The sequence below is a fragment of the Etheostoma cragini genome, chromosome 2 (genome assembly GCF_013103735.1).
Source record: "Etheostoma cragini isolate CJK2018 chromosome 2, CSU_Ecrag_1.0, whole genome shotgun sequence".
Lineage (NCBI taxonomy): Eukaryota > Metazoa > Chordata > Actinopteri > Perciformes > Percidae > Etheostoma > Etheostoma cragini.
Window position 1 is genome coordinate 10,391,748 of NC_048408.1, and position 20,264 is coordinate 10,412,011.

Sequence of the window (20,264 nt, forward strand, 5' to 3'; positions counted from 1 at the left end):
CTGCATCGAGGAGTAAACCTCTGTATATGGGCACCCGCTCTACCAACTGAGCTATCTGGGTGCCCATTTTTTTATTCTTCTAGTAAAGTACAATTTAGGTACGCAGACGAAGTAGTAAACTCCTCTCTTTGCTTGCTTAGATCAATGTCTTTATCTTTAACTTATGAAAAAGTTGGGATAAAATGATATAAAAAACCTCTTACATGTCAAAGTCCCGCATTAGAAATATTATATAAAAGTCCAGAAGTGTTATTGGCAAAATGTTCTTAAGTAAAAGTACTTATTTTTCAACAGAGTGGTCCCTGTCATTACTATGTATTTCTGTGTAAACTGCATTTTAATTTAATTTTAAACTGTAAAGAAACTAGGAACTAAAGCTGTTACAATAAAGCTGTTGCAATAAATGTTACCTCTGAAATCTAGTGAAGTATAAATATTAAGTAGCACAGTAAGTAAACATAACTCGGAATTGTTAAGTACAGTACTTTAGTAAAGTAGTTACTTTGCACCAACCATTTATAAAACACTAGACCTGACATTAGATGTTCTGTGCATTATTTTGAAAAGATACGTTTTATAATTGTTCTAGATGCTATTGTAACCTGTTTAAAGCACTATCTTTTTAATGGAGTAGTTTGAATGTATATTAACAGAAAACCAATATCTATGTCTATGGGTGTGCTTTTGTTTGTGATTAAAAATCGCCAGTCTTGTCTATCCTCTACCAACATAGGAAAATGCAATATTAGAAACGCTTGCCAAGGTTAACCTGCTAAGGGAGGTGTGTAAATGAGCCCCAGTGTTCCTCCCACTTTTTGTACAATAGTTATAGTTTTATATGCTGTAATACTACCTGACATAGGGGATAATGAGGTTCTGGACAGAGGCCTAAGATCAGCTAATTAAGCAGGCCCCAATTTGGTAATCTGTATTTGTGCTAGGAACCAATGTTAAATAGAGAACGGAACCATAAAATAAGGGGACCGGAAGTGCGCCTGGCCGCCCCTTTTTTTTACTGGTTGTTTGCCTATTTGTTGTTGATTTGTCATTTTCTTTTTTTTTTAACGTCGAACATCAAAACAAAATGGAGTCAAAGGGACCTTCTCTTTATGCAGTATGTACATGCCGTTTAACGGTAACTGGTTGCAATGTCAACTCTGGCTTGTTCGATAAAGAGCAGTAAATATTGGTGGCAGTTAGCCTGAGTTTGCTAGCTAGCCAGTGAGCTAAAAACAGAAGGATATACGACTGTGTTTCGGCCGTGTAGCAACAGTTATCTTTTATAAGTGACCAAATTAGCCAAACGTTAACTCTAAACAGCTCTAACACGCAGTACAACTTACACTGGTGATCTTTCATCTCGTGGTTTCTCAGCTCTTTCCTGTTTTCAGTGCGAATGTAAAATAAGATTCGTGTGGTGCAGATTCTAGATTATTCACTGCAAACATGGGGATTGAGCCATTTGTCATTACTGAAAGACAATAAGTAAAAGTCACATGAGTACAGACAAATATGCTTTGGTCTTTGAGCACTGAGACATAATATAAGATAAGAGCAGTGGTGGAAGTAGAAATACCACAGTGTCGAAATACTGTTCGTAAGTAAAAGTCATGTATTCAAAATTGTACTCAGGTAAAAAGTATTACCATTCAAATAAATACTAGAAGTAAGAGTAATTGTTTTTCACTTCAGAATAATGTATATGATCGTTATTAATGTGCTAATGGGTACATCACTTCAATATTGTAGCTGGTAAAGGTGAGGCTCATTTAAATTTCTTTATACATTGATCTTACTTTCTTAACCTTTAATAACACCATATAGTGTATTTATTAATAATAAAGCTACAACGTGTAAATGAATCGATGTCAACTGTTAAATTAATTGCTATTTTGATAGTCAAGTCATTGCTTTAAGTTATTTTTTATGAAAAAGTTTAAAATTCTTTGATTCCAACTTCTTTAATGTGAATATTTTCGTTTTTTTCACTCCTCTTTGGTAGTAATACAACCCTAGAAACAGACAAGTAGGTAGGAAAAGGGATGCAATTAAAAAAAAAAATACATACAAATAAATAAATCAGGTGGAACATTAGAACTTTACGTACAGCATGTTACCTTAGATCAGTGAGAATAAATAAGATATCCCAATACAATGGTGGTCAAAGGGACATTTACGGAATATGCAGTGTATATAGTTTATCCGTAGGGAATGTTAATTAAAAATATCAGTCAAATCAAAAACATTGTATTCAAAGACTGGCCTACTTTTTAATAATATGGTGTGTGTTTTAGCCGGCAAGCTCCTCAGTAGACATATCCCGAAGCGTAGAGGAGGACTCTTTGGTGGACGGACCTCTGATTTCTTCTGACGCCCTCCACTCAGCCATCAGGAGAGAGTTTCAGACTGTACCGACACCCTGCCATGCTGGCCTGCTGTCTCTGCTGCATGTAGGATGTGTACACATTCACACAGGCATTGTGTTTACATTCAATGTAGTGATGAGATTAGTCCCTATTATCAGCAATAACATGACAATAATGTTTTAATATCATGCTACTATTGTTTAATATTTACTTAAAACTGAAAACCATTAGTCAATGAATTGATCAGTCGACAGTGACAAACAGAAAATTAATGTCCAACTAGTTTGATAATCGTTTAATCATCTGAGGAATTTTCCAAGCAAAAATGTCAAACGTGCTTGTTTTTGAAGATGTCGACGTATAGATGAATTAAGAAAACATTTGACCAGTGACAGATTACTTTTCGAGAGTAATCTGACTAATGCAGCACACGTATTTTCTACGTGTAATAATATTCATAGTACGTGATGGTCTGTGCTAGCGTCTCCTGCTGCATACATCTGTCTCACTTGCAGTGCTCTCCTCTTTGTTTCAGGTTGTGTACGTGGTGTTGTCAATGTGTGTGGCAGTGCTGTGTGTGTTGGAATTAGGCCAAAAGGAGGTGTGTGCGAGTATTTTGGGTAACGTGCGAGGTGACAGTGTCATCGTGTTTGGGAAGGTGTGTTTATGGTTACTGGTGCTGTTGTTCACTGGGTGTGTGCAGCATCACCACAGCCAGGCCAGGAGCAGAGGATACCTGCGATTCTACAGACAGACGCAGGGACTGAAGCACCTGCCCCTCACCGTGCACTCTGTAGGTACGGCTGCACACATGTTCTCAGGGAGCTAGGAATCCATTTACTGCACATGTACAGGTCAGTTTTCTCCACAAGATGGCAGTAGTGCTAAGCAAAAAGTGTGTGTGTTTGTATTTCTGTATGTTTGTGTGCAGGAAACGTTCTGCTACTGGTTGTTCTGGCTGTACGGTTATCACCGACTGTCCAAACCTACATGCTGCTCAGTGTTCTGGGGTTGGAGCTCTTGGTTGCATTGCCTTGCCTGCTCTATTACACAGGTAAACTGATCTCAGTTCAGATATTCTAGTAATGAGTCAAATTATTTCACTCTGGGATACGAGATATGTGATTGACTCACACTGTCATTGCATGCATGCACACACGCACACACACGCACACAAGCACACAAGCGCACACACACAATCTTCCAAAATAAACACATACAGTGTACAGCTAACAATAAACCTTTGCATTTAAACTACAAAGACACACACAACAGCCACTAAATATAATATATAAACCAGTACTAAGAACAGGATTTCAGAGATTAACAACAATCAAATGTATGCCTTAAAATATGCCTTAAAAAAAATTGAGCAAAGTATGTTTTACTCAAATTAATGAATATAACAAGTACCTTGAACGAAATTTTAACTGAACTGAAATAATCAGGTTGCAGTCGAGATAACTTTACTTTCAATACAATAGACTTAATTATAATAAATGTCATTGTACTTGTGTCTTGCCATTGTACTTTTGCCAGAACAAAACAGTGTATTATAAACACCACACTTTGGAAAGAAAGAACAAGAAAAACAAAATACCTGAGCTAATGTACAGTAAGTAAGTAGCAATGTAGAAAATGTGTAATCAGCAGCAGTATGAATACCATGAATAGCCACAAAAAGACCATGTGAACAATAAAGAGAGCAAATGTCTTAACAGCTTTCTCAAATGACACTTTGTTGTCCAATTCCTAAGTATTAGACTTTCTAAAAGGCAATTTGGCTGTTTACTTCGGCCAATGGAGGTATGAAAAAAGCTAAAATACAATTTTCCTAGGTCTCTTTGGGAATTTCCTTTTTCCTATCACATCCCTAGACTTCACTAATTTTGCTGAATTATGATATTATGAGACTTTCCTCCAATAAGTTCACATTTTTTAGAGTTTATGTGCAGAGGGGGGATTTATTTAAGGGTTGCAGAGATAATTGCAGCATCGTTTTCCTGTGGAGGGTGGTAGTAATATCAGGAGTGGTGTATGGAGAGACACACCCTGTAGATTACAGACACACACGCACACACACACACTCACACACACACACTCACACTCTACCCCCAACTCTCTATCTGAGCACATTCGCATCACAATACCTGCCCTGCCCTTTTCAGACTCGACAGCATGACAATCAACCATTCAGCTCTCTGTCCGCCCTCTCTCTCTCTCCCTCTCTCTCTCTCTTTCTCCCGCTCTCTCTCTCTCTCTCTGCTGATCTGCTGATGTTTTTCTTCTGATACAAACACCATGCAAACTGTTGTGTGTGTTGCTGTGTTTGTTTATGCATCTATCTATCTATCTATCTATCTATCCGTCTATCTACCTATTGTCTTTGTATATGTGCCCTTGAGGTCAGGAACAAATTGGTTAACTCCACCTGACTCCCGTGTGTGTTGTTCTTTTGAAATGGCCTCAAGCTGCAAAAACTTACCAGGGGAATTCAGTGACTTTGCAATACAACAGAACATACTGCCCATACTGTAAAACTACTTAATTTGCTTTGACAAGTCATAGCATTTGAAAGAATATGCTGAATACTATTAGGTTTTTATTATTTCCTTTGAAGCTTTTCTGCAGTCCTAAGTTTTGTATTAAATAAGAGATGATTGTCATAATATTGATTTAATGTGTAAAAATGGCAATCGCATGACTAACTGATTTAACAAGTCCAAACTTACCTTGTGAATGTTTTGCAGCTGGCTCTCATATATCTGAATTCTTACTGCCACAAAAAAAACTACAACATAGAAACACTGGAAAGAATCATGACATACTGTACTTCATACTAAACTGCTAACTGGTGGAGACATTAATAATTATCCCAACATGCTCTCTTCTCATACTGGCTCACATGCTGAGAAGTTGGTCAGCTGGTTGTTGTACATGGTATAATCCATTAGGATGGGCCAAATTAGAATTTTCACAAAACATCCCATGATTTGACTCTGCTTGATTTCATGTTTTTTCATGTTGTTCCTAATACAACATTTTGAGTAGTTTCTGCAAACATCCTTGTCCAAAATCAAAAGTCAACTTATTTTAATTTACGTATGTAAGTTAACTTACACCACATACTTAACTTACGTCACATACTTACATAAGGTATAATCATACATACTTATTTTAAACCAAACCACAATCTTTTCCTACATTTGACCAAGTAGTTTTCCTTCAATTCATAATTGTAACCACATGGCTAAATCTGCGTCCAAAACAACGTGTGCCTGTTGCTGCTACTCTCCAACGATCCTATTTATCGTTTTTGGTCATTGGCAAATGACTTATTCTGTTGGAAGTGTCGTCATTGGGTTGTATGTTAGCGAATTCTGTAATAAGGTTTTTTAATGTTAAATGAAAATATCCTGAGCTTTGCATGGTTTTTAGGTATGAAAACTCTTATGAGGAATTCCCTGTGAACATCTCATTGAATTTCAGTTGTCTGTTTGACATCATAGGTTCACTCTTTAGATTTAGTTCCCACCTAGTTCAATGGATATTTAAAGATCCCCATTACAAGCACCGTTGTGTGCCTCTAGTCTTCCTGGGGGCCTGGACATTGAAATACAATAAAAGTACGGACAACAAGTACAGCGCTGGGTATCAAACCTGAATTTGTCTGTACGACCGAAATTATGACTTCTATAAGTCATAATTTAGACTGTAATTTATTCAGGCAAAGTTTGTAGATACTTTGTTTTGTGGTAACACCAAGTTAAACCCTGATGTACGGTTTGGGTTTAATAATTGTCCCTGCTATCAAAGCATTTTCAATTATATCCATCCCCACACTAGTATTAGTATTCCAGTCTGGGATAAATCTGCTTAAGTATGTTATTTCAATTCTACAAATCTTTTGTTTAGAAACTGATATATATATTTTTACAGTTATAGACAATAAACAATAGATATTTAGATATTCCCCAGAAGGTTTTTTGGAGTCCAATACACTGGCCTTCCTCTCACCAAAGGAAAACTGCTATTAAAGATGCTGTATCAGAGGATATTGAAGAATCGGTAATGAAAGGAAATCCATATTAAAGGTGTGTTTGGCAGCTGTAGGGCTCAGATAAAGGTTGGAGATACCAGAGAGGCAAGGAGAGAAGATAAGAGGCATTAGGATTTAGCCTAGCCAAAGGGTAGCCCTCTGCCCACTCCACCCAAACACAGGGACACACACACTCACACACACATTGTCCCTGTGTTTACAGTGAGGCTGATCCAGTGTGTGAGGGGGGTATCTGTGTTCGTCCTTCACATTCCTGCTCAGATCAGTGCAGTCAGGCACGACGCAAACAGAGCGACGCCTCGCAGCGCAATCCTTTTTAGAGCACAAAACAAGCACGGCAGACTGGAGCAGTCAAGGTGACGTCAGAGTTCCCGAGGAGGAAAGAAAAACTCTTTTTAGAGGAGACACGGAAGGAGAGGGAGAGATGTAATGCCTGAAGCTATGAAGTCCATACAGGAAGGCCTCGTTCACCGTCTCTTTGAAGTGTGTGTGAGTGTGTGTGTGAGTCTGTGTGTGTGTGTGTGTGTGTGTGTGTGTGTGTGTGTGTGTGTGTCTTTGAGGTTTGCTGTATGTTTCTGCCTCTCTCATTTTAACATGAATACACTCTCCTCTATAGGCCCCCATGCACATCAAAGCCATGCCTTGGCCTTCAAAGGCTTAACTTAGAATACATCTCTCTCCTTTGCCTCGCCAGAACTTAGTGCAAGCACTGCAGGGCACAGGGTTAACACACACACTCTCCAACAGGATGCCCCTATCACGCACAAACCCGTCTGTACCTAATGACAAGGCTGACATGTTCATCGTACATTTGAAACATATTTTTGCTCTTAAATACCTGCTTGTTATTGTTAAGACCTGTTCCATTACTGAAAGTCCATACAAAGAGTGGGCAGAGTAAATATCCCTATACCCAAATGTCATGTTAATGATATCCACTAAAGTATACAAAAACGTTGTAAAAAGTTATATTTATAATTTCACTAGGTATTATCATATGATGTGACATCTCAATTTTAAGATTTTGTAACTATGTGATTCAATTGAAGAATGATAAATGATAACGCTGAATTATGAACAAGCCCTACTTCATCCGCATCACTATACATTTTACACTATCCATATACTCTCATTGACATTTATCTGTCCTTCGTAATGCACTATTGCATGTTGTTTTTAGTCTCTTGTTGTATTCCTGCACACTATATCATCTGGATGTTTGCTTCCACTCCCACGGAATGTTACATCATTCTTTTTTCCTTTTTCTGCACCGGGACCAGGAGAAACACAGTTTTGTTCCTCTGTGTACTGTACACTGTATACAAATGTTTCTCTTACCTTATCCTAAACCAGACCGTGTATGTATCAGTGAAACAGAGATGCATGAGATTATTGGCCATCATCAAAACTGATTATAATTTATAATGTGATGTCAATTTGTCAGGTTTCTTTTTATCTTGATTTTGTTACTTTGCGAGTACAGTCTTTAAAGACTTGCCCTGTAAGGAAAAACACAAATTTAAGTTTTCTAATCTTGTAATAACCACCCAGTAATCATGTTATAGTTATGTACAGGCAGAACTGTATGTCAACCAACAGCCACAACAGTGCTCCAGTGCCATTTACATTTTTTTTTAAGTTTTAAGTACCAGTTCAACCTTACAGTACAGTTACAAGCTGTATTAATCCTTTAAAATTAGCAAAACTTTAAATGTTAGTTATTCGAAGTTAGTTATATGTGAGTTTCTCAGTGCGTTATCCATACTTCGATGCTTCGGCACTTGTAAATGTGCGTTGCTTGTTGTTGAGCGTTGTTGAGCTCAGATTTCTCCTTGAAGTCTTTGAACACACCCACATCGACAGCTCCTGCCCGTGACCCCAATTCGTGAGCAGGATTTCTTTTCCAGCAGACTGTAGGCTTGCATACTTCTTTGAACTCCTTTTTAATGTTCCGTGTTGCAACTTAAAGTTGTTCACACCGCTCTTCTCCTTCGTCTTGTGTCACTCTAGTCAGGCTCCGTGGTTGCTGGGGTCCATTTCCTTCCGGTTCTTTGTTTTTGATTTGGGGAGTGCAGAGTTGTGAGCACTATATGTGGTACCATTAGCTGCTAGCACCTCTAAAGCTCCACTGTTATCACCTGTAAATGTGCACTTCTTAATGGGTGATTGATCTGAGTAGAGACCGAGTCTGAGCACTGTCTGTCCGGCCGTGTGAGTGTGCGATTCTCTAACAGGGACGTGTGAAATGTGTCACTTCCTTTACACTGCTCCCTCCCTCAATCCGTCCGTCCATCCATCAATCCATGCTGCTATCTCAATCTGCTTGTAGGTTGCTGTTTTACACTAAATTCCACAGACCTTAGGGACTGCCTGAACATCTTGACTGACATCATTCTAATAACTCTTCACCCTTTTCTGTATGTGCACTTATTCACGCTAGGAACCTTTCTAAAATAAAGTTAGGATGCTTAAGAAACCTTAAAAATGCATCAACATTTAAGCAGTATCCCACAGCACCTTTTAAAAATCTCCCACCAATTAAAACAAGATATAATAATATATGACTTTGTTTCTATGATATCAACCAGTACCAGCAAGAAAAATGGTTGACACTTCTTCATTTATGGGTTTTTGTTTCTATTTTGATTGTTTATTGTTATGTTCAAAAGCTACAAAGTTCACGGGGTGAAATAGAACAGCAACATAGTCAACAGTGTTGGATAATCAAAGTAAATCTATTATCATCAGTTGTAAATGTACATAAATTCATTATGTTGTGATGCTTCTATTAAACAGGTTGCTGGGAATATAAATGCTTTAATCAAAGTGCTACCTTAACCTGGTTATCCTCAGTAATGTTTATACATGCAAACATTTGTCAAGTTATTTTTAAAGACTGGGCAAAATGTCACCCCGTTGGTATTTATTTGACAGCAGTGTGTGTTACTGCTTTGTCATTTCTAAAACAAACCTTTTAATTTCTCTGCCTTTTTAGAATGGCTCTGTCTCACACATTCCTGCTTACTAGTGCTGTATTTACACACACACACACACACACACACACACACACACACACACACACACACAAACACACACACATATTTGGGCTCATTATGCAGGAATGTGCAGTATTTCTTTAGATTGTGTGTGAGTGTGGATGCTGAGATGCTGCACTGTAGCAAAGTAAAGATAGCGCTCTTTAGAGCCTCCCTGACAATTTCCTCTGGCTAATGACACTCGGGTCTTATCAATACTCAAGCAGTTACTCCCTTTGCGCTTCCTCACACACTCGCCCTGCAACCAAACACCACGACCTTATCTTAATTTAAACAGCACCAACATCTCCCATATTTTGGCTCTGGCTCCTCTTGCAGCTACTGGATGCTCCACACTTTGCTGCTAACCCTGCCTCTTGTGTAAAGGTGTATGTTTAGGGTGTGAGAATTAGAGGTCTGAGTGCAGGAAACGGCAGCCCATAAGGACTAAGTGCAGGATATAACAGCCTGTGTGTTTAGGAGAGGGAGAGGGATGGAAAACAGTAAAAAAAAACAAATGTGTGCAGTTTCTCACCTGAGTGATTAATGTTTTTAGGACAGCTCTCACTGCCCAATAATGTTTGTGTGTCTATATGTGCAGCTGACAAGATAAAACACTGGTTTCAAGTAATTTAATATGTCTTGGTTGTGGTTTTAGTCCAGGTGATGCGGTTCAACAGAGAGCGAGCTGCACCAGATGTGAGCCAAGAAGAGCATTCACACACCTTCAGTATCACGAGCCTGCCGACGGAGACCGGCTTCAGGTACACACATTTTGTCCGACAAACAATGCCTATTGTCCTTTACTTTCATGCAACATGTTATCTAAAAGTGCTGGCAAGTTTTTGTGTCGCTCTCATGCTTGAGCTTCTAAGTTGCCTCTCCAAACTGCAATCTTTTCCGCAGCACATAACTGAAATATGCAAAAATGAATTGCAGATTTTGGTCTGAGTTCCCAAACATAATAAAATCCATTACGGTTGCAGACTATTCATGTTGCCCCTTTTCATGTAACAGATTTCAAGATATATGCTTTACATGGCGGGCCATGTTCTAAGTCTTTGAAAAGACCACAACCACAATGCTTTAATAAGTTTGTTTTTTAGCTTTCTGGCCTGTCTGTGGCCACAAGCCCATTTTTTTCCTACTGAAGATATATATGTGTTTTTGAAGAAGGACTGACTGTTTCCTAAAGCTCAATACTAATTTAACTAATTCAATTTGTTGGAACTATATTAATGCACTGATTTGTTACGCTCCTCAATATTTACAACAGCAGTACGGTGTGTTTGGGATTTAGTCCAAATAAAATGGCCATACAGTGCACCAATTCATGGTTATAAAAGAACACTTCACCCAGTGCAACACTGTAGCTCACAGGGCTGGAAATCGTTCAAAAATATACAAAACCGGTTCCTAAACGATACTTTTTTCAACAGCAATTTTATTAAACAAAAAGAAACTACAACAGTACCGCACAAATCTTTTTATTTCTTTCTACATGAGCCCAGTCTAAGTTTTTCCTGCATGCCTCTACGGCGCATAACATTACACAGCCAATCACACACATTATTAGATCTTGGTAGAAGCTGCATCCTTTTGGCTCATTGACAATGATGACATTTTTCCCTAGGTATAGAAAATGGGTATTAAATGACAAAACATTTTTCAATACTCAATACATTACTGCGAATTCGGTCTGTGCCTAAAACGTTTTGAATTCGGTACACAGCCCTAGGGATTGGTGGACAATAAGAACAATATAGAATATTGACAGCCTTATCCATAAACCGAATAAGCAGACAGATGAAGCCAGTGATGTTAGTGATTCCACATGGGAAAAGGGGCTTATGTGCTATTGTTTGTTTCACAGAGAGGGCTCCTGTCTGGAGGAGGTGGTGGAGAAGCAGGCCGACCTCATAGAGTACCTGAAACAGCACAACACCTTACTGAGCAAGAGGCTGCTCAACCTAACGGCGCAGCACTGACCACAGTCCGGCCTCCTCCTCCTCCTCCTCCTCCTCCTCCTCCTCCTCCTCCTCCTCCTCCTCCTCCTCCTCCTCCTCCTCCTCCTCCTCCTCCCTGTGACCCTGGCCTGATTATTCACTCGGGTCTCTTAACACAAAGGAGAGGGGGATCTGTGGGTATGAAAGAGAGGACTGGACCTAGAAGAAACACTGGATAGGAAGAATAAGGCGATCCCTCTGCAAACAAGCACCTGTGCGCACAGACTTAAGATGGGAGGGCATCTCAAAGAGGCACCTGAGATGGACAGATAACACATGAGGAGGTGAGCTGTAAGTGGAGGACAGTAAAAGAAGCTAAATGGGAGAAGGAGGAAGTGAGGAGTCATGGGTCACAGATCAGAGATGAGTTTTTTTTTTTATCAGTGTTAAGACCCCCGGTGACCCGTTTATGCTGCTGCAAGTGTTACTGTGAGAGATACAGAGGAGGGGAAATTGTTTTAGAGATTACCGGCACTAAGGAGGAGCTGAAAGGGTAGGAGATACACGAGGCAGAGGTTATCAGGGTAAAACTAAAAAAAGAAAGCGAGAGATTGTGTTATGCTGTAAACATGCTATTTTATCTGTCTGAATGGGTCAATGCTTTATTTGGAAGCAGTTTGAATGAATCTGTTCTATCATTGAGTTTGTGTATTTTTGACCACATCCCAATAAATATGTAATACACACGTTTTTGTTTTCTTAATTTCTGTTTAAGCCTTTTCAGGAGTGACAGTTGACATAATACTTCAGTGAAACCCCAAAACTGCAGGTTTGTGTTTATTTAGTATAATGTACTGTAAAAGCTGAAGAAAGAGCCCAAACAATAGAGACACTGCAGTGTCAACATTAGCCAGTGCGAATGTCTTTTACCACCTCACCTTTTCTGTGTTAAGTTTCAACAGTCACAGGAATCTGCGTTAACGAAATATCGAGGTCGTCATTTGAGCCCTTGGTGTTTGCTCCCCATTGTGATTTCTTTTATGCGCTGGCGTTCGTAACTCCACAGGGAGCGCTGGATTTACAACTTTCTCCATGCGGCTTTTCCCGGATTTATCTGGAGTACGGCAGGTATCCGGAATCATATTTGATTTTAGGTTTTCACGTTTATTTAAAGAATTATTTTTCTGTCCTTTCCAAAAGTACCCTAAATTGAAATGGAGTCTGGCTTAAAACCTGGATTTCAAAATGACCTTCATACTTAAAAGTTGCCACATTTATTTGGACTCCTCAGACGATTGTTACATTACCAAAAACAAAAGTATGAAGTAAAAACAAAACACTACATTAATACATTTTTATTAAAAAGTTTAAAATGTAATTCAATAAAAATTTCAAGTGCATACATGCATATTAAACACTTTGTAGGAATACTGGGGATGCTGTTCATCGTAGCTGCATTCACTAAGATGTTTCCAGCTCTTTGGTCCGTAGCTTTAAAGTCGAGTGTTGAATATACTTTATGTTGTTGTAGCTCCTTTTCCGTTGATCATGTTCAGTACAAAAGCATTGGCTTTTCAAGACGAAGAGAGAAGAAGCTTGTACCTGGACAAACCCAGATCTGTGTCCACCAGGATGCCAAAACATTTCTTGGTTTATATTTTGTTGGGAATCAAAACAGTTTCTTTCTGTGTCTTTGGAGGGAATTGGCGTGGTGTCTGCTTCACTTCACAATCTATGTCTTTGTACTGGGACCCATCCATGGTGTTTGGGCCACACACTGCAGTTGCTTCATATTCGTATTACTGTCCTTAGGTCACCCTCATTCTTGTTCTTCAACCTGTAATGGAAACACATAATTTAGTATCCTGCTAAATGGAGTTTAGAGCAAAATAACATGTAACTGTGCTTGTACAGAGTCCAAAAATGAAAGCTCAAACTCCCTTTACCCAAACACTCCTCATGGCTGTAAAGCCTTCCTCTTCATCGTTAGTGAGATTTATGCCTGAGCCTTTCTCCCCATGCACTCCTGTTCTGTGTGAATACACCTCTGCCATCAGTCACACACACCTTCTTAACTACCACCTGCTGGCTCTGTAACCTGTTTTGTTCCATGTATCGCACAGCTTGGCTCGTAACCTTTTTTTTCTTCTTTTTTTTCTTCACAGAAACACATGTATAAGTGCAAATGTCTTACCTTAGGGGAAGGGTACTCTGGAGTGGAGAGGCAGGCAGCGTCTGTGGGGGCAGTAGTGGTGTCTGTGGTATTTTCTCCTTAGGTAGAGTAATTCTGAAAGAAAGGTTTCATTTTAATATGCAAAATAAAGATACTGGATGAGCTGATTGTTTTATAACACACATACATATCGCATACAATACATATGTTTTAAGTAACTGCTTTTCAAATGTCATTTTAGATGTAAAAGTACTTTCAAGCGAGATTTATGTCGACAGGAGGCCCCTGCACATCACCTGACAGCCCTAATTAATCCCAGATGGAAGAGTGTAGCTCAGCCCAAGCTTTTTATGACAAGAAACCCCAAAACAACGCCTCATACAGTGGCAATTTTTAAGTAAGTATAACTTTTAAACTAACAAAGACTAATTATGTCCTAAAATAACCTCTGTTGACCCTAGCCTATGTATCCCACTTTCATGAGTTTTTATAGTTAGGGTCCTATTTACACAACGCAGGACGAGCTCATTCTAATAAACTGGGACACACAGACCTAACACATGATTATTTTTAGACGTCCCTAATAAATCCACTTTGACTCCCGCAGTTCACAGACTGCCAGCCAAGCCCAGGAAGAGATAAACTGCCAGATGACTTTATGACTCCCTCTTCCTTCCCCCCTCTCTCCTCTGAAAGAAACTGCTCCCCACGCCTGAAGGTAGGCTTCTTTACACTTGGCACTGCTACTCCATGTCATGTTAATAAAGCTCTGGTATTTGCATGGCGTTTTAACACCACGATTGACAAAAGCGCGCCGGAGTGCCTCCCAGCCGGGGACAAAGGGGCTCACTGGGGTCGTTGTGCGATACCCGGCGGCGCTCCGCTCCCGTCCCTCCCTCTTCATCCTCTCCTCTCTATCACCACGAGTACCTGACGACGACCCAAAGTCGCTGTCTCAATGGCCGTATGTCTCTGCTGCAAACCAGCTTGCGCAAAAAGTGCACCTGTAACGTTAAACCTACATGAGGCAAGAGCAGCATGATGTCTGCTTTTCCACTTCACAAAACTTTTGTTGCTTGTTTGTTGCCAAGTTTTAAAAGGAGTTATGACGACGAATATTTAAGTTTATCATTTAAAACACAAACACGACACTAGTTGGTTATAAATCCAGGCCATGTTAGCGAAACTGGAAAGAGTGGGACATTTTTTTTACTAATATCTAACGTCATGTTTTCACCCCAGATAAAAGGAAATGAATCATAGATAAGAAATTTTATCGTGTAACATATTTGTAGTCATTTAGGTAGCAAGCAACTGCATTTTATATACTGTGTACATATTTCAGTTTGGTAAAACTTTGTTTTTTACTAGGAGGCTCACGGTAACTATCTCCATATCTCTCTAGAGTTACCGTACGCCAACTCAAGAACGGGCCGTATAATGTGAGTGAGTCCTAACTACATTAACTAACGCTAACATCCTTCCCGCCACGATGATTGACGGTGTATTGTCGCGCTTAAATCATTACCACAGCCAAAAAAGCAATAAGGTAATTCATTGTCAGTGTTTTGTTTGTTTGTCAGTTTTAATTAAAAATATATTTAAGCTAACGTTAGGTATTTTTCACCGATGTTGGTGACGCTAGTTTTAGTAATTTAGCGTTTGCTAGCAAAAAACACAAATAAAGTGACCTAACTTTAGATCAACGTTAACGTTCCCTGTGACTTTGCCAACGTAAGCTAGCTGGTTAAACTTGTGCAGTGACTTAGAACTCTGTTGAAATGCCGGGCTGTGTTTAAACCATAAAAACTCTGTTTCAGGGGACTGGACTATTCTAACGGACACCTGCCCATTGACATCAGGAAGAGAAAAGTTTTGGGATGCTTACCTGGTCTGCCGGAGGAGACTGGTGCGGATGAGACTGATGCTACAATGGTTACGAGCAGCAGGAGCAGGTAGAGCAGGTTGAAAACCCTCATGGCTGGGCAGCAGTTAGCTTCTCAAGAGGTTAGTTACTGATAATTTTCCAAAAGTCTGGAGAATCCTTCTGGCTCTGAGCTGAACTACTGATGCTCAATGTGGTTCTCGGTCTCCTGCTCTGTTTCAGTTCAGAAGGCCCACCACGGGAGGGTCCAGTACCTAGAAGGATATCTTCTGTCAGGACAATAAGTATGTCCCTCAGGAATGTCTGTGTCCAAAGTGTTTGTGTGTCCAGTGAGTGTGATTGTCTCTATGTCTGAGAGCAAAGTGACAAAGGTGCTTCTCCCCCCACCTCCTTTATACAGCCTTTTTAAAGGGAGGGGGGGTATTGTGGAGGGGTGTCTCTCCCACAGCCGCCCCCTCCTCAACCCCTTACACACACCCACAAACACACACACACACACACACACACACACACACACACACACACACTTCAGGATTGCACATATTGACCCCACATGTAGAGTGTAATTCAAATGACAGGAAGCCCTTTCCTTACCCTCCATCTGCCCCTTGAACACACACTCTCCACACAAGTTGAGCATACACGGATGTGTGTGCTACTATGGGTGATTGAAATATCTAAAGAATTTTGATGGCAGTTTTGATTAATGGCTTATAAGATCAGAGCAAAGATTAAGGAAGCTGTAGTTAAAAGTAGCAGGTTCCTCAAGACTGAGATTTGAGCCCTCCTTCAGTCGTCCCCTACCCCCGCACTGAGGAGGACACACATCTGGGGCTTTTGGGTGGTGGTGGGGTGGTGGAGCGGTTGAAGCAAGCATTTCGGGGCCGGGGTCCTGATTGAATGAGTGATGCACTGGACTAACGATTCTCAAAGAAATCTGTCTGGGATGCCGTCTACTGTCGGTTTCTCTGTCTGTCTGCATGAGTTGAGGGGAGGAGGTGTTTGTAGGTGTGTCCTTAAATTAATTAAAAAAATATATATTTTCTGTATTTTTAAAAACAGCAATTGTTAGTGTGACGGTTTTGACAGTTTTTTGTAACTTCTGTTTTGTAGGAAAATGTTGTCTGTAAAGACTCAATCTCTCTGGCTTTCCAAAATTGTTGCTAACTTCCAAACTTCACTTTGTAAGGATCTTTTCATTAGCGCCATTTGTCAAACTTCAAAAATGTTTTAGTACAGACCAATATGTGTCTGTAGCACTGATTATCAAAACCAGTCAATACTAATAGGACATTGACAGCTTGATCAGATTTGTTAACCAGTCATTAATCTTTAATCAACTAATAATTTCCACGAGTGATGATAAGAGTTCGGAGGAGAATTTTCTTTTTAAGTATTGGCTATGATGAGTTTGAGTATTAGAAGATAAGGCAAAGTTGAGTAAAAGTTTATGAAAAGCTGCTTGTGTTTATACAACATTCAACATTTGACAAATATGGCCCCTTCTGCTTAATTAAATAAAAAAGGTTTTGTAGAAAACTTGTTTATATTTCTTAATATATTTCTGCTATTGTATCTATACTAAAAATACTACCTAAATTCAAACAATACCCAGCCCCACTTCTCATGCAGCTTGGTGGTACCAGGGGATTTTCCTGCAGCAGGTAAACCAGGTCACTTGGCATTAGCTCTCCGGTGACTCTCGCAAAGTGAGGGGAGTCATTAGCGTGTCTGCTCACAGCCGTCTCTGTGGACTGACTCTCCATTCAGCACCCAGCTAATGAATTAACACATTAAGATGAAATGTCAGCCATTACATGTGAATGAGGATTAGAGAAGCAGCAGGACACTAATGGACCTGGGGCTCAAAACAGTCACAGAGACTTTGAACAAGCATAGAACCGTCAGCTCTCAAATAGAGAGGGAAGAGGCCAAAAAGAGTCTCTCAGTTTGTGGGTTTTTGTAGTTGTGTGTGTCTGTTTGTGTCATTGTCATAATGTATTTGGAAATGTTGCCTTTATTGCTTTACGGTGTTTGCAAAAATGTTGCTTGAAATGGCAGAAATTCCTCATGGGTTTGGTTAACGTACAAAAACACACATACACACACACATACACACGCACACACGTACACACACAGTCATCCTGCTGCAAACACTACAGCCAAGGTATGTAGTTTGTTTCTGTGGCCAGCTGCGCTTTGCATATCAGCTACCATTGTCTTTTAAAAAACTTTTATTTTCCCTATTTGAATATGCTAATGTTCTTTCAATTGTCATTCAGAGCCACCTGGTATCCACTGCATCCAACCGCTGGCAAATCTTAGTTTCTCTCTATATCTTTCTATCTGCCCTTCAAAACAAAAACAAGTCAATCGGACCAAATTCTCCCCACCAGATTTTCTGTGTGACCGAGTAGAGCGTGTTGTAATATTTGCTCTCCCTGGGGATTATACGTATTTACAGGGATTACACAACCTGCTCAAACACCCCTACGAGAGAGAGAGAGAGAGACACACACACACACACACACACACTCACACACACTCACCGTGTTGCAGAGGGCAACCTCCTGTTAAACTGATTCAGTACCTTGGCAGGGCTGCACTGCACTGTTAAAGGTTTGTTCTGTGGTGTGTAATAATTAGTGTTGCGTACTGAAACTCAGTACTGACTAAAATGTTTCCACCAAATGTGTTTACCTTATCAAATGATTAAATAATGCCCAATAAACTCAATAAAAAAAATTGTCAAAAAAATAATACCCATCACAATTTTCACAAGTCCAAGGGGAAATCTTCAGATGCGTTGTTTTGTCCCATCTACAGATATTCAGTTTATAATAATGTAAAACTTAGAAAAGACGCAAATCCTCACATTGGAGAAAATGAAACCGCATGATGCTTCTGTGTCATAACTGACTTAAATGGTTAATCAAGCACAACAATTGATGGATTGAATTTCTGCGGAATCACTAATCTGTTAATTGACTTGTACAAGACATTTCTATTTTCTGATGTTAGAAACGGATTCATAGAATGATTAATCAATCTAAGTTCTGTTTCCATCCAAAATGTTACATTATCCCCAGTCCTTGTATTGATTAATCCACTTACAAAGAGCATCCTAACCCTCAAGATCTTTTTACTTTAATGTGTAGTTTGCAACCAGTTTTAATTTGGTGTGCGCAGGCACTGTGTATGGGAACAATTCAAAATTAACTTTCATTATCACACAGTTAAATGTCAGGCTACAACTGGAATAGTGTGCATTATCCCAGTTTCTTTTGCCAGTCTGGTCATTGTTTGAGTGTGTAACTCAGGAAAGAGTTGGACAGAGTTAGACTGCAGACCTGCTGTTATTGCTACAGTTATAGTAGTCATGCTCTACCTAGTAGCTGTGATCTTTACGACTACAGAGGAAGCTTTAGCCTCTCCTCCTTAATTTTCACTTTCTTCTTCCTCTGTCATCATCTCTTGACCAGAGAACAAAGATAAATAACTTCCTCCCTGATAAAAGTAACTGAGATCAACAGTGCCTAATTAAATGACTGTTTCTTTTCCACTGAGCTGAATGTTATTGCATTGTACACAGGTACGCTTAAAATGGACAAGTATACATTCAGATTGGTATTCAATTAAAGTAAAATAACACTATCAAGTGATTCAGTCAGCTGTTGCTCCACAACAGCTGTAGTGCTCCTTGGCAGAATCTTTTAAACTCGTCTTAAGGGGATGAACATCATGCTTCTAAAAGATAGTTCCTCATTTGGGGATTTGATTGATGGGGGTGGAGAGGGCTGTCCAATAGTTGAATTTAAATCAGGGTCAGGCAATAAATTGATATATACCTTTGAAATAATATACTGTGATTGTGTCTGTGTATCACCACAGAACACTATAGTTATCCCTTTAACAACACTGGTTGTATTAGATCTTCGTGGCCAGCAGAACTGCTTAATAAGCAAAATTGCAATTCTACATCTTTTTTTCATCAATTTGGAAAGTAACTTGATTTGTCAGGTATTAAAGTCACTAGATTACCAACTGATTTTCTGAGAAATTACAAAGATGCTAAATCACAATATTGACATTGGAACTGCAACTATTAGTTGCTCAACAGTCAATTGTTATTTCTCAAGCAAAAATTTCAAACGTTTGCTGGTTTCAGATTCTCAAATGCAAAGAGTTTCTGCCTTTTGCTGCATGGTGGGATAGTAAACTTAATATCTTTGCTTATTAGATTGCTTGTTGGACATAACAAGTCATTTGAATGGGTCAACTTTTGGCTCAGGGAAATTGTGATGTGGCATGTTTCCATATTTTCTCATATTTTACTGACACAACTCAAAATCCGGCATTAATTGAAAAATAATTGATTGTTGCAGTCTGAATTGATATGTTGTAAAATTCATGTATTGTGATAGAACATTTTATCCATATTACCCACACCAGACCCCATGGGAAGCATCTGTTTTTAACTGAAGTTTTTTCTTTTTATTTGTCACTTGTTTTAGGGGAATGCTTTAGATGTTGTCTTGAAGATTGTGTTTGTTGCTCCATTGGACCTGTTGTAGTGATGTCACTTTTTGTGAGTAGAATGTTATCATAACCAACTAAACAAATTGTGAAAGCCCAAGTTTTATTGACTAGTGTAATCAAAGCAGAGTTTAGGTGAAAGAATAAGTAGCAAAGATGTTATGTGCCGTGTTATGAATATATTTATGGGGTGTAGTCCAGTGGGTCTGTGTACGAGTGTTGAGTGTGATCTGATGGGTCAGTTTGTTGGCCATCGTTGGAGT

General features: G+C 39.4%; 3 protein-coding genes across 7 annotated transcripts in view; 2 read left to right on the forward strand and 1 right to left on the reverse strand.

Annotated features, from left to right (window-relative positions):
- Positions 1-955: 955 nt before the first annotated feature.
- On the forward strand, positions 956-12,154 carry tmem192 (transmembrane protein 192). 3 transcript variants are annotated; one of them, XM_034889446.1, is made up of 7 exons: positions 956-1,114; positions 2,295-2,450; positions 2,902-3,163; positions 3,298-3,420; positions 10,120-10,225; positions 11,335-11,479; positions 11,543-12,154. In XM_034889446.1, exons 1-6 carry the CDS (start codon positions 1,085-1,087, stop codon positions 11,447-11,449), a joined length of 792 nt encoding a protein of 263 aa, XP_034745337.1. In that variant the 5' UTR covers positions 956-1,084; the 3' UTR covers positions 11,450-11,479; positions 11,543-12,154. The 3 variants fall into 3 exon arrangements, with proteins under 3 accessions (XP_034745337.1, XP_034745345.1, XP_034745350.1); XM_034889454.1 differs by having other exon boundaries at positions 11,335-11,460; positions 11,524-12,154; XM_034889459.1 differs by having other exon boundaries at positions 11,335-11,460; positions 11,527-12,154.
- A 592-nt stretch (positions 12,155-12,746) lies between these two features.
- Positions 12,747-15,711, reverse strand: apela (apelin receptor early endogenous ligand). The gene is made up of 3 exons (XM_034889486.1): positions 15,469-15,711; positions 13,602-13,694; positions 12,747-13,244 (listed from the first exon to the last, which is right to left on the reverse strand). The coding sequence occupies exons 1-2, from the start codon at positions 15,557-15,559 to the stop codon at positions 13,603-13,605; spliced, it is 183 nt and encodes a 60-aa protein (XP_034745377.1). The 5' UTR covers positions 15,560-15,711; the 3' UTR covers positions 12,747-13,244; position 13,602.
- march1 (membrane-associated ring finger (C3HC4) 1) overlaps positions 15,337-20,264 on the forward strand; it is a 32,390-nt gene continuing 27,462 nt past the window's right edge. For 2 of the 3 annotated variants that reach the window (XM_034889397.1, XM_034889417.1), the window contains exon 1: positions 15,635-15,749. In XM_034889397.1, the coding sequence (XP_034745288.1) occupies positions 15,650-15,749 (100 nt within the window). In that variant the 5' untranslated portion in view covers positions 15,635-15,649. Of the gene's footprint in view, positions 15,536-15,634; positions 15,750-20,264 lie in introns of those variants that run through there. The other variant, XM_034889408.1, reaches the window with a different exon arrangement.

Bases quoted from the DNA above. Each gene is read 5' to 3' on its own strand.
- tmem192 (XM_034889446.1), top strand. From the start codon at position 1,085: ATGGAGTCAAAGGGACCTTCTCTTTATGCA. The intron at 2,451-2,901 runs GTAGGATGTGTA...TCTTTGTTTCAG, and splicing joins GCCTGCTGTCTCTGCTGCAT to GTTGTGTACGTGGTGTTGTC. The intron at 10,226-11,334 runs GTACACACATTT...TTTGTTTCACAG, and splicing joins CCGACGGAGACCGGCTTCAG to AGAGGGCTCCTGTCTGGAGG.
- apela (XM_034889486.1), bottom strand. From the start codon at position 15,559: ATGAGGGTTTTCAACCTGCTCTACCTGCTCCTGCTGCTCGTAACCATT. The intron at 13,695-15,468 runs GTAAGCATCCCA...CCTTTCTTTCAG, and splicing joins AGTCTCCTCCGGCAGACCAG to AATTACTCTACCTAAGGAGA.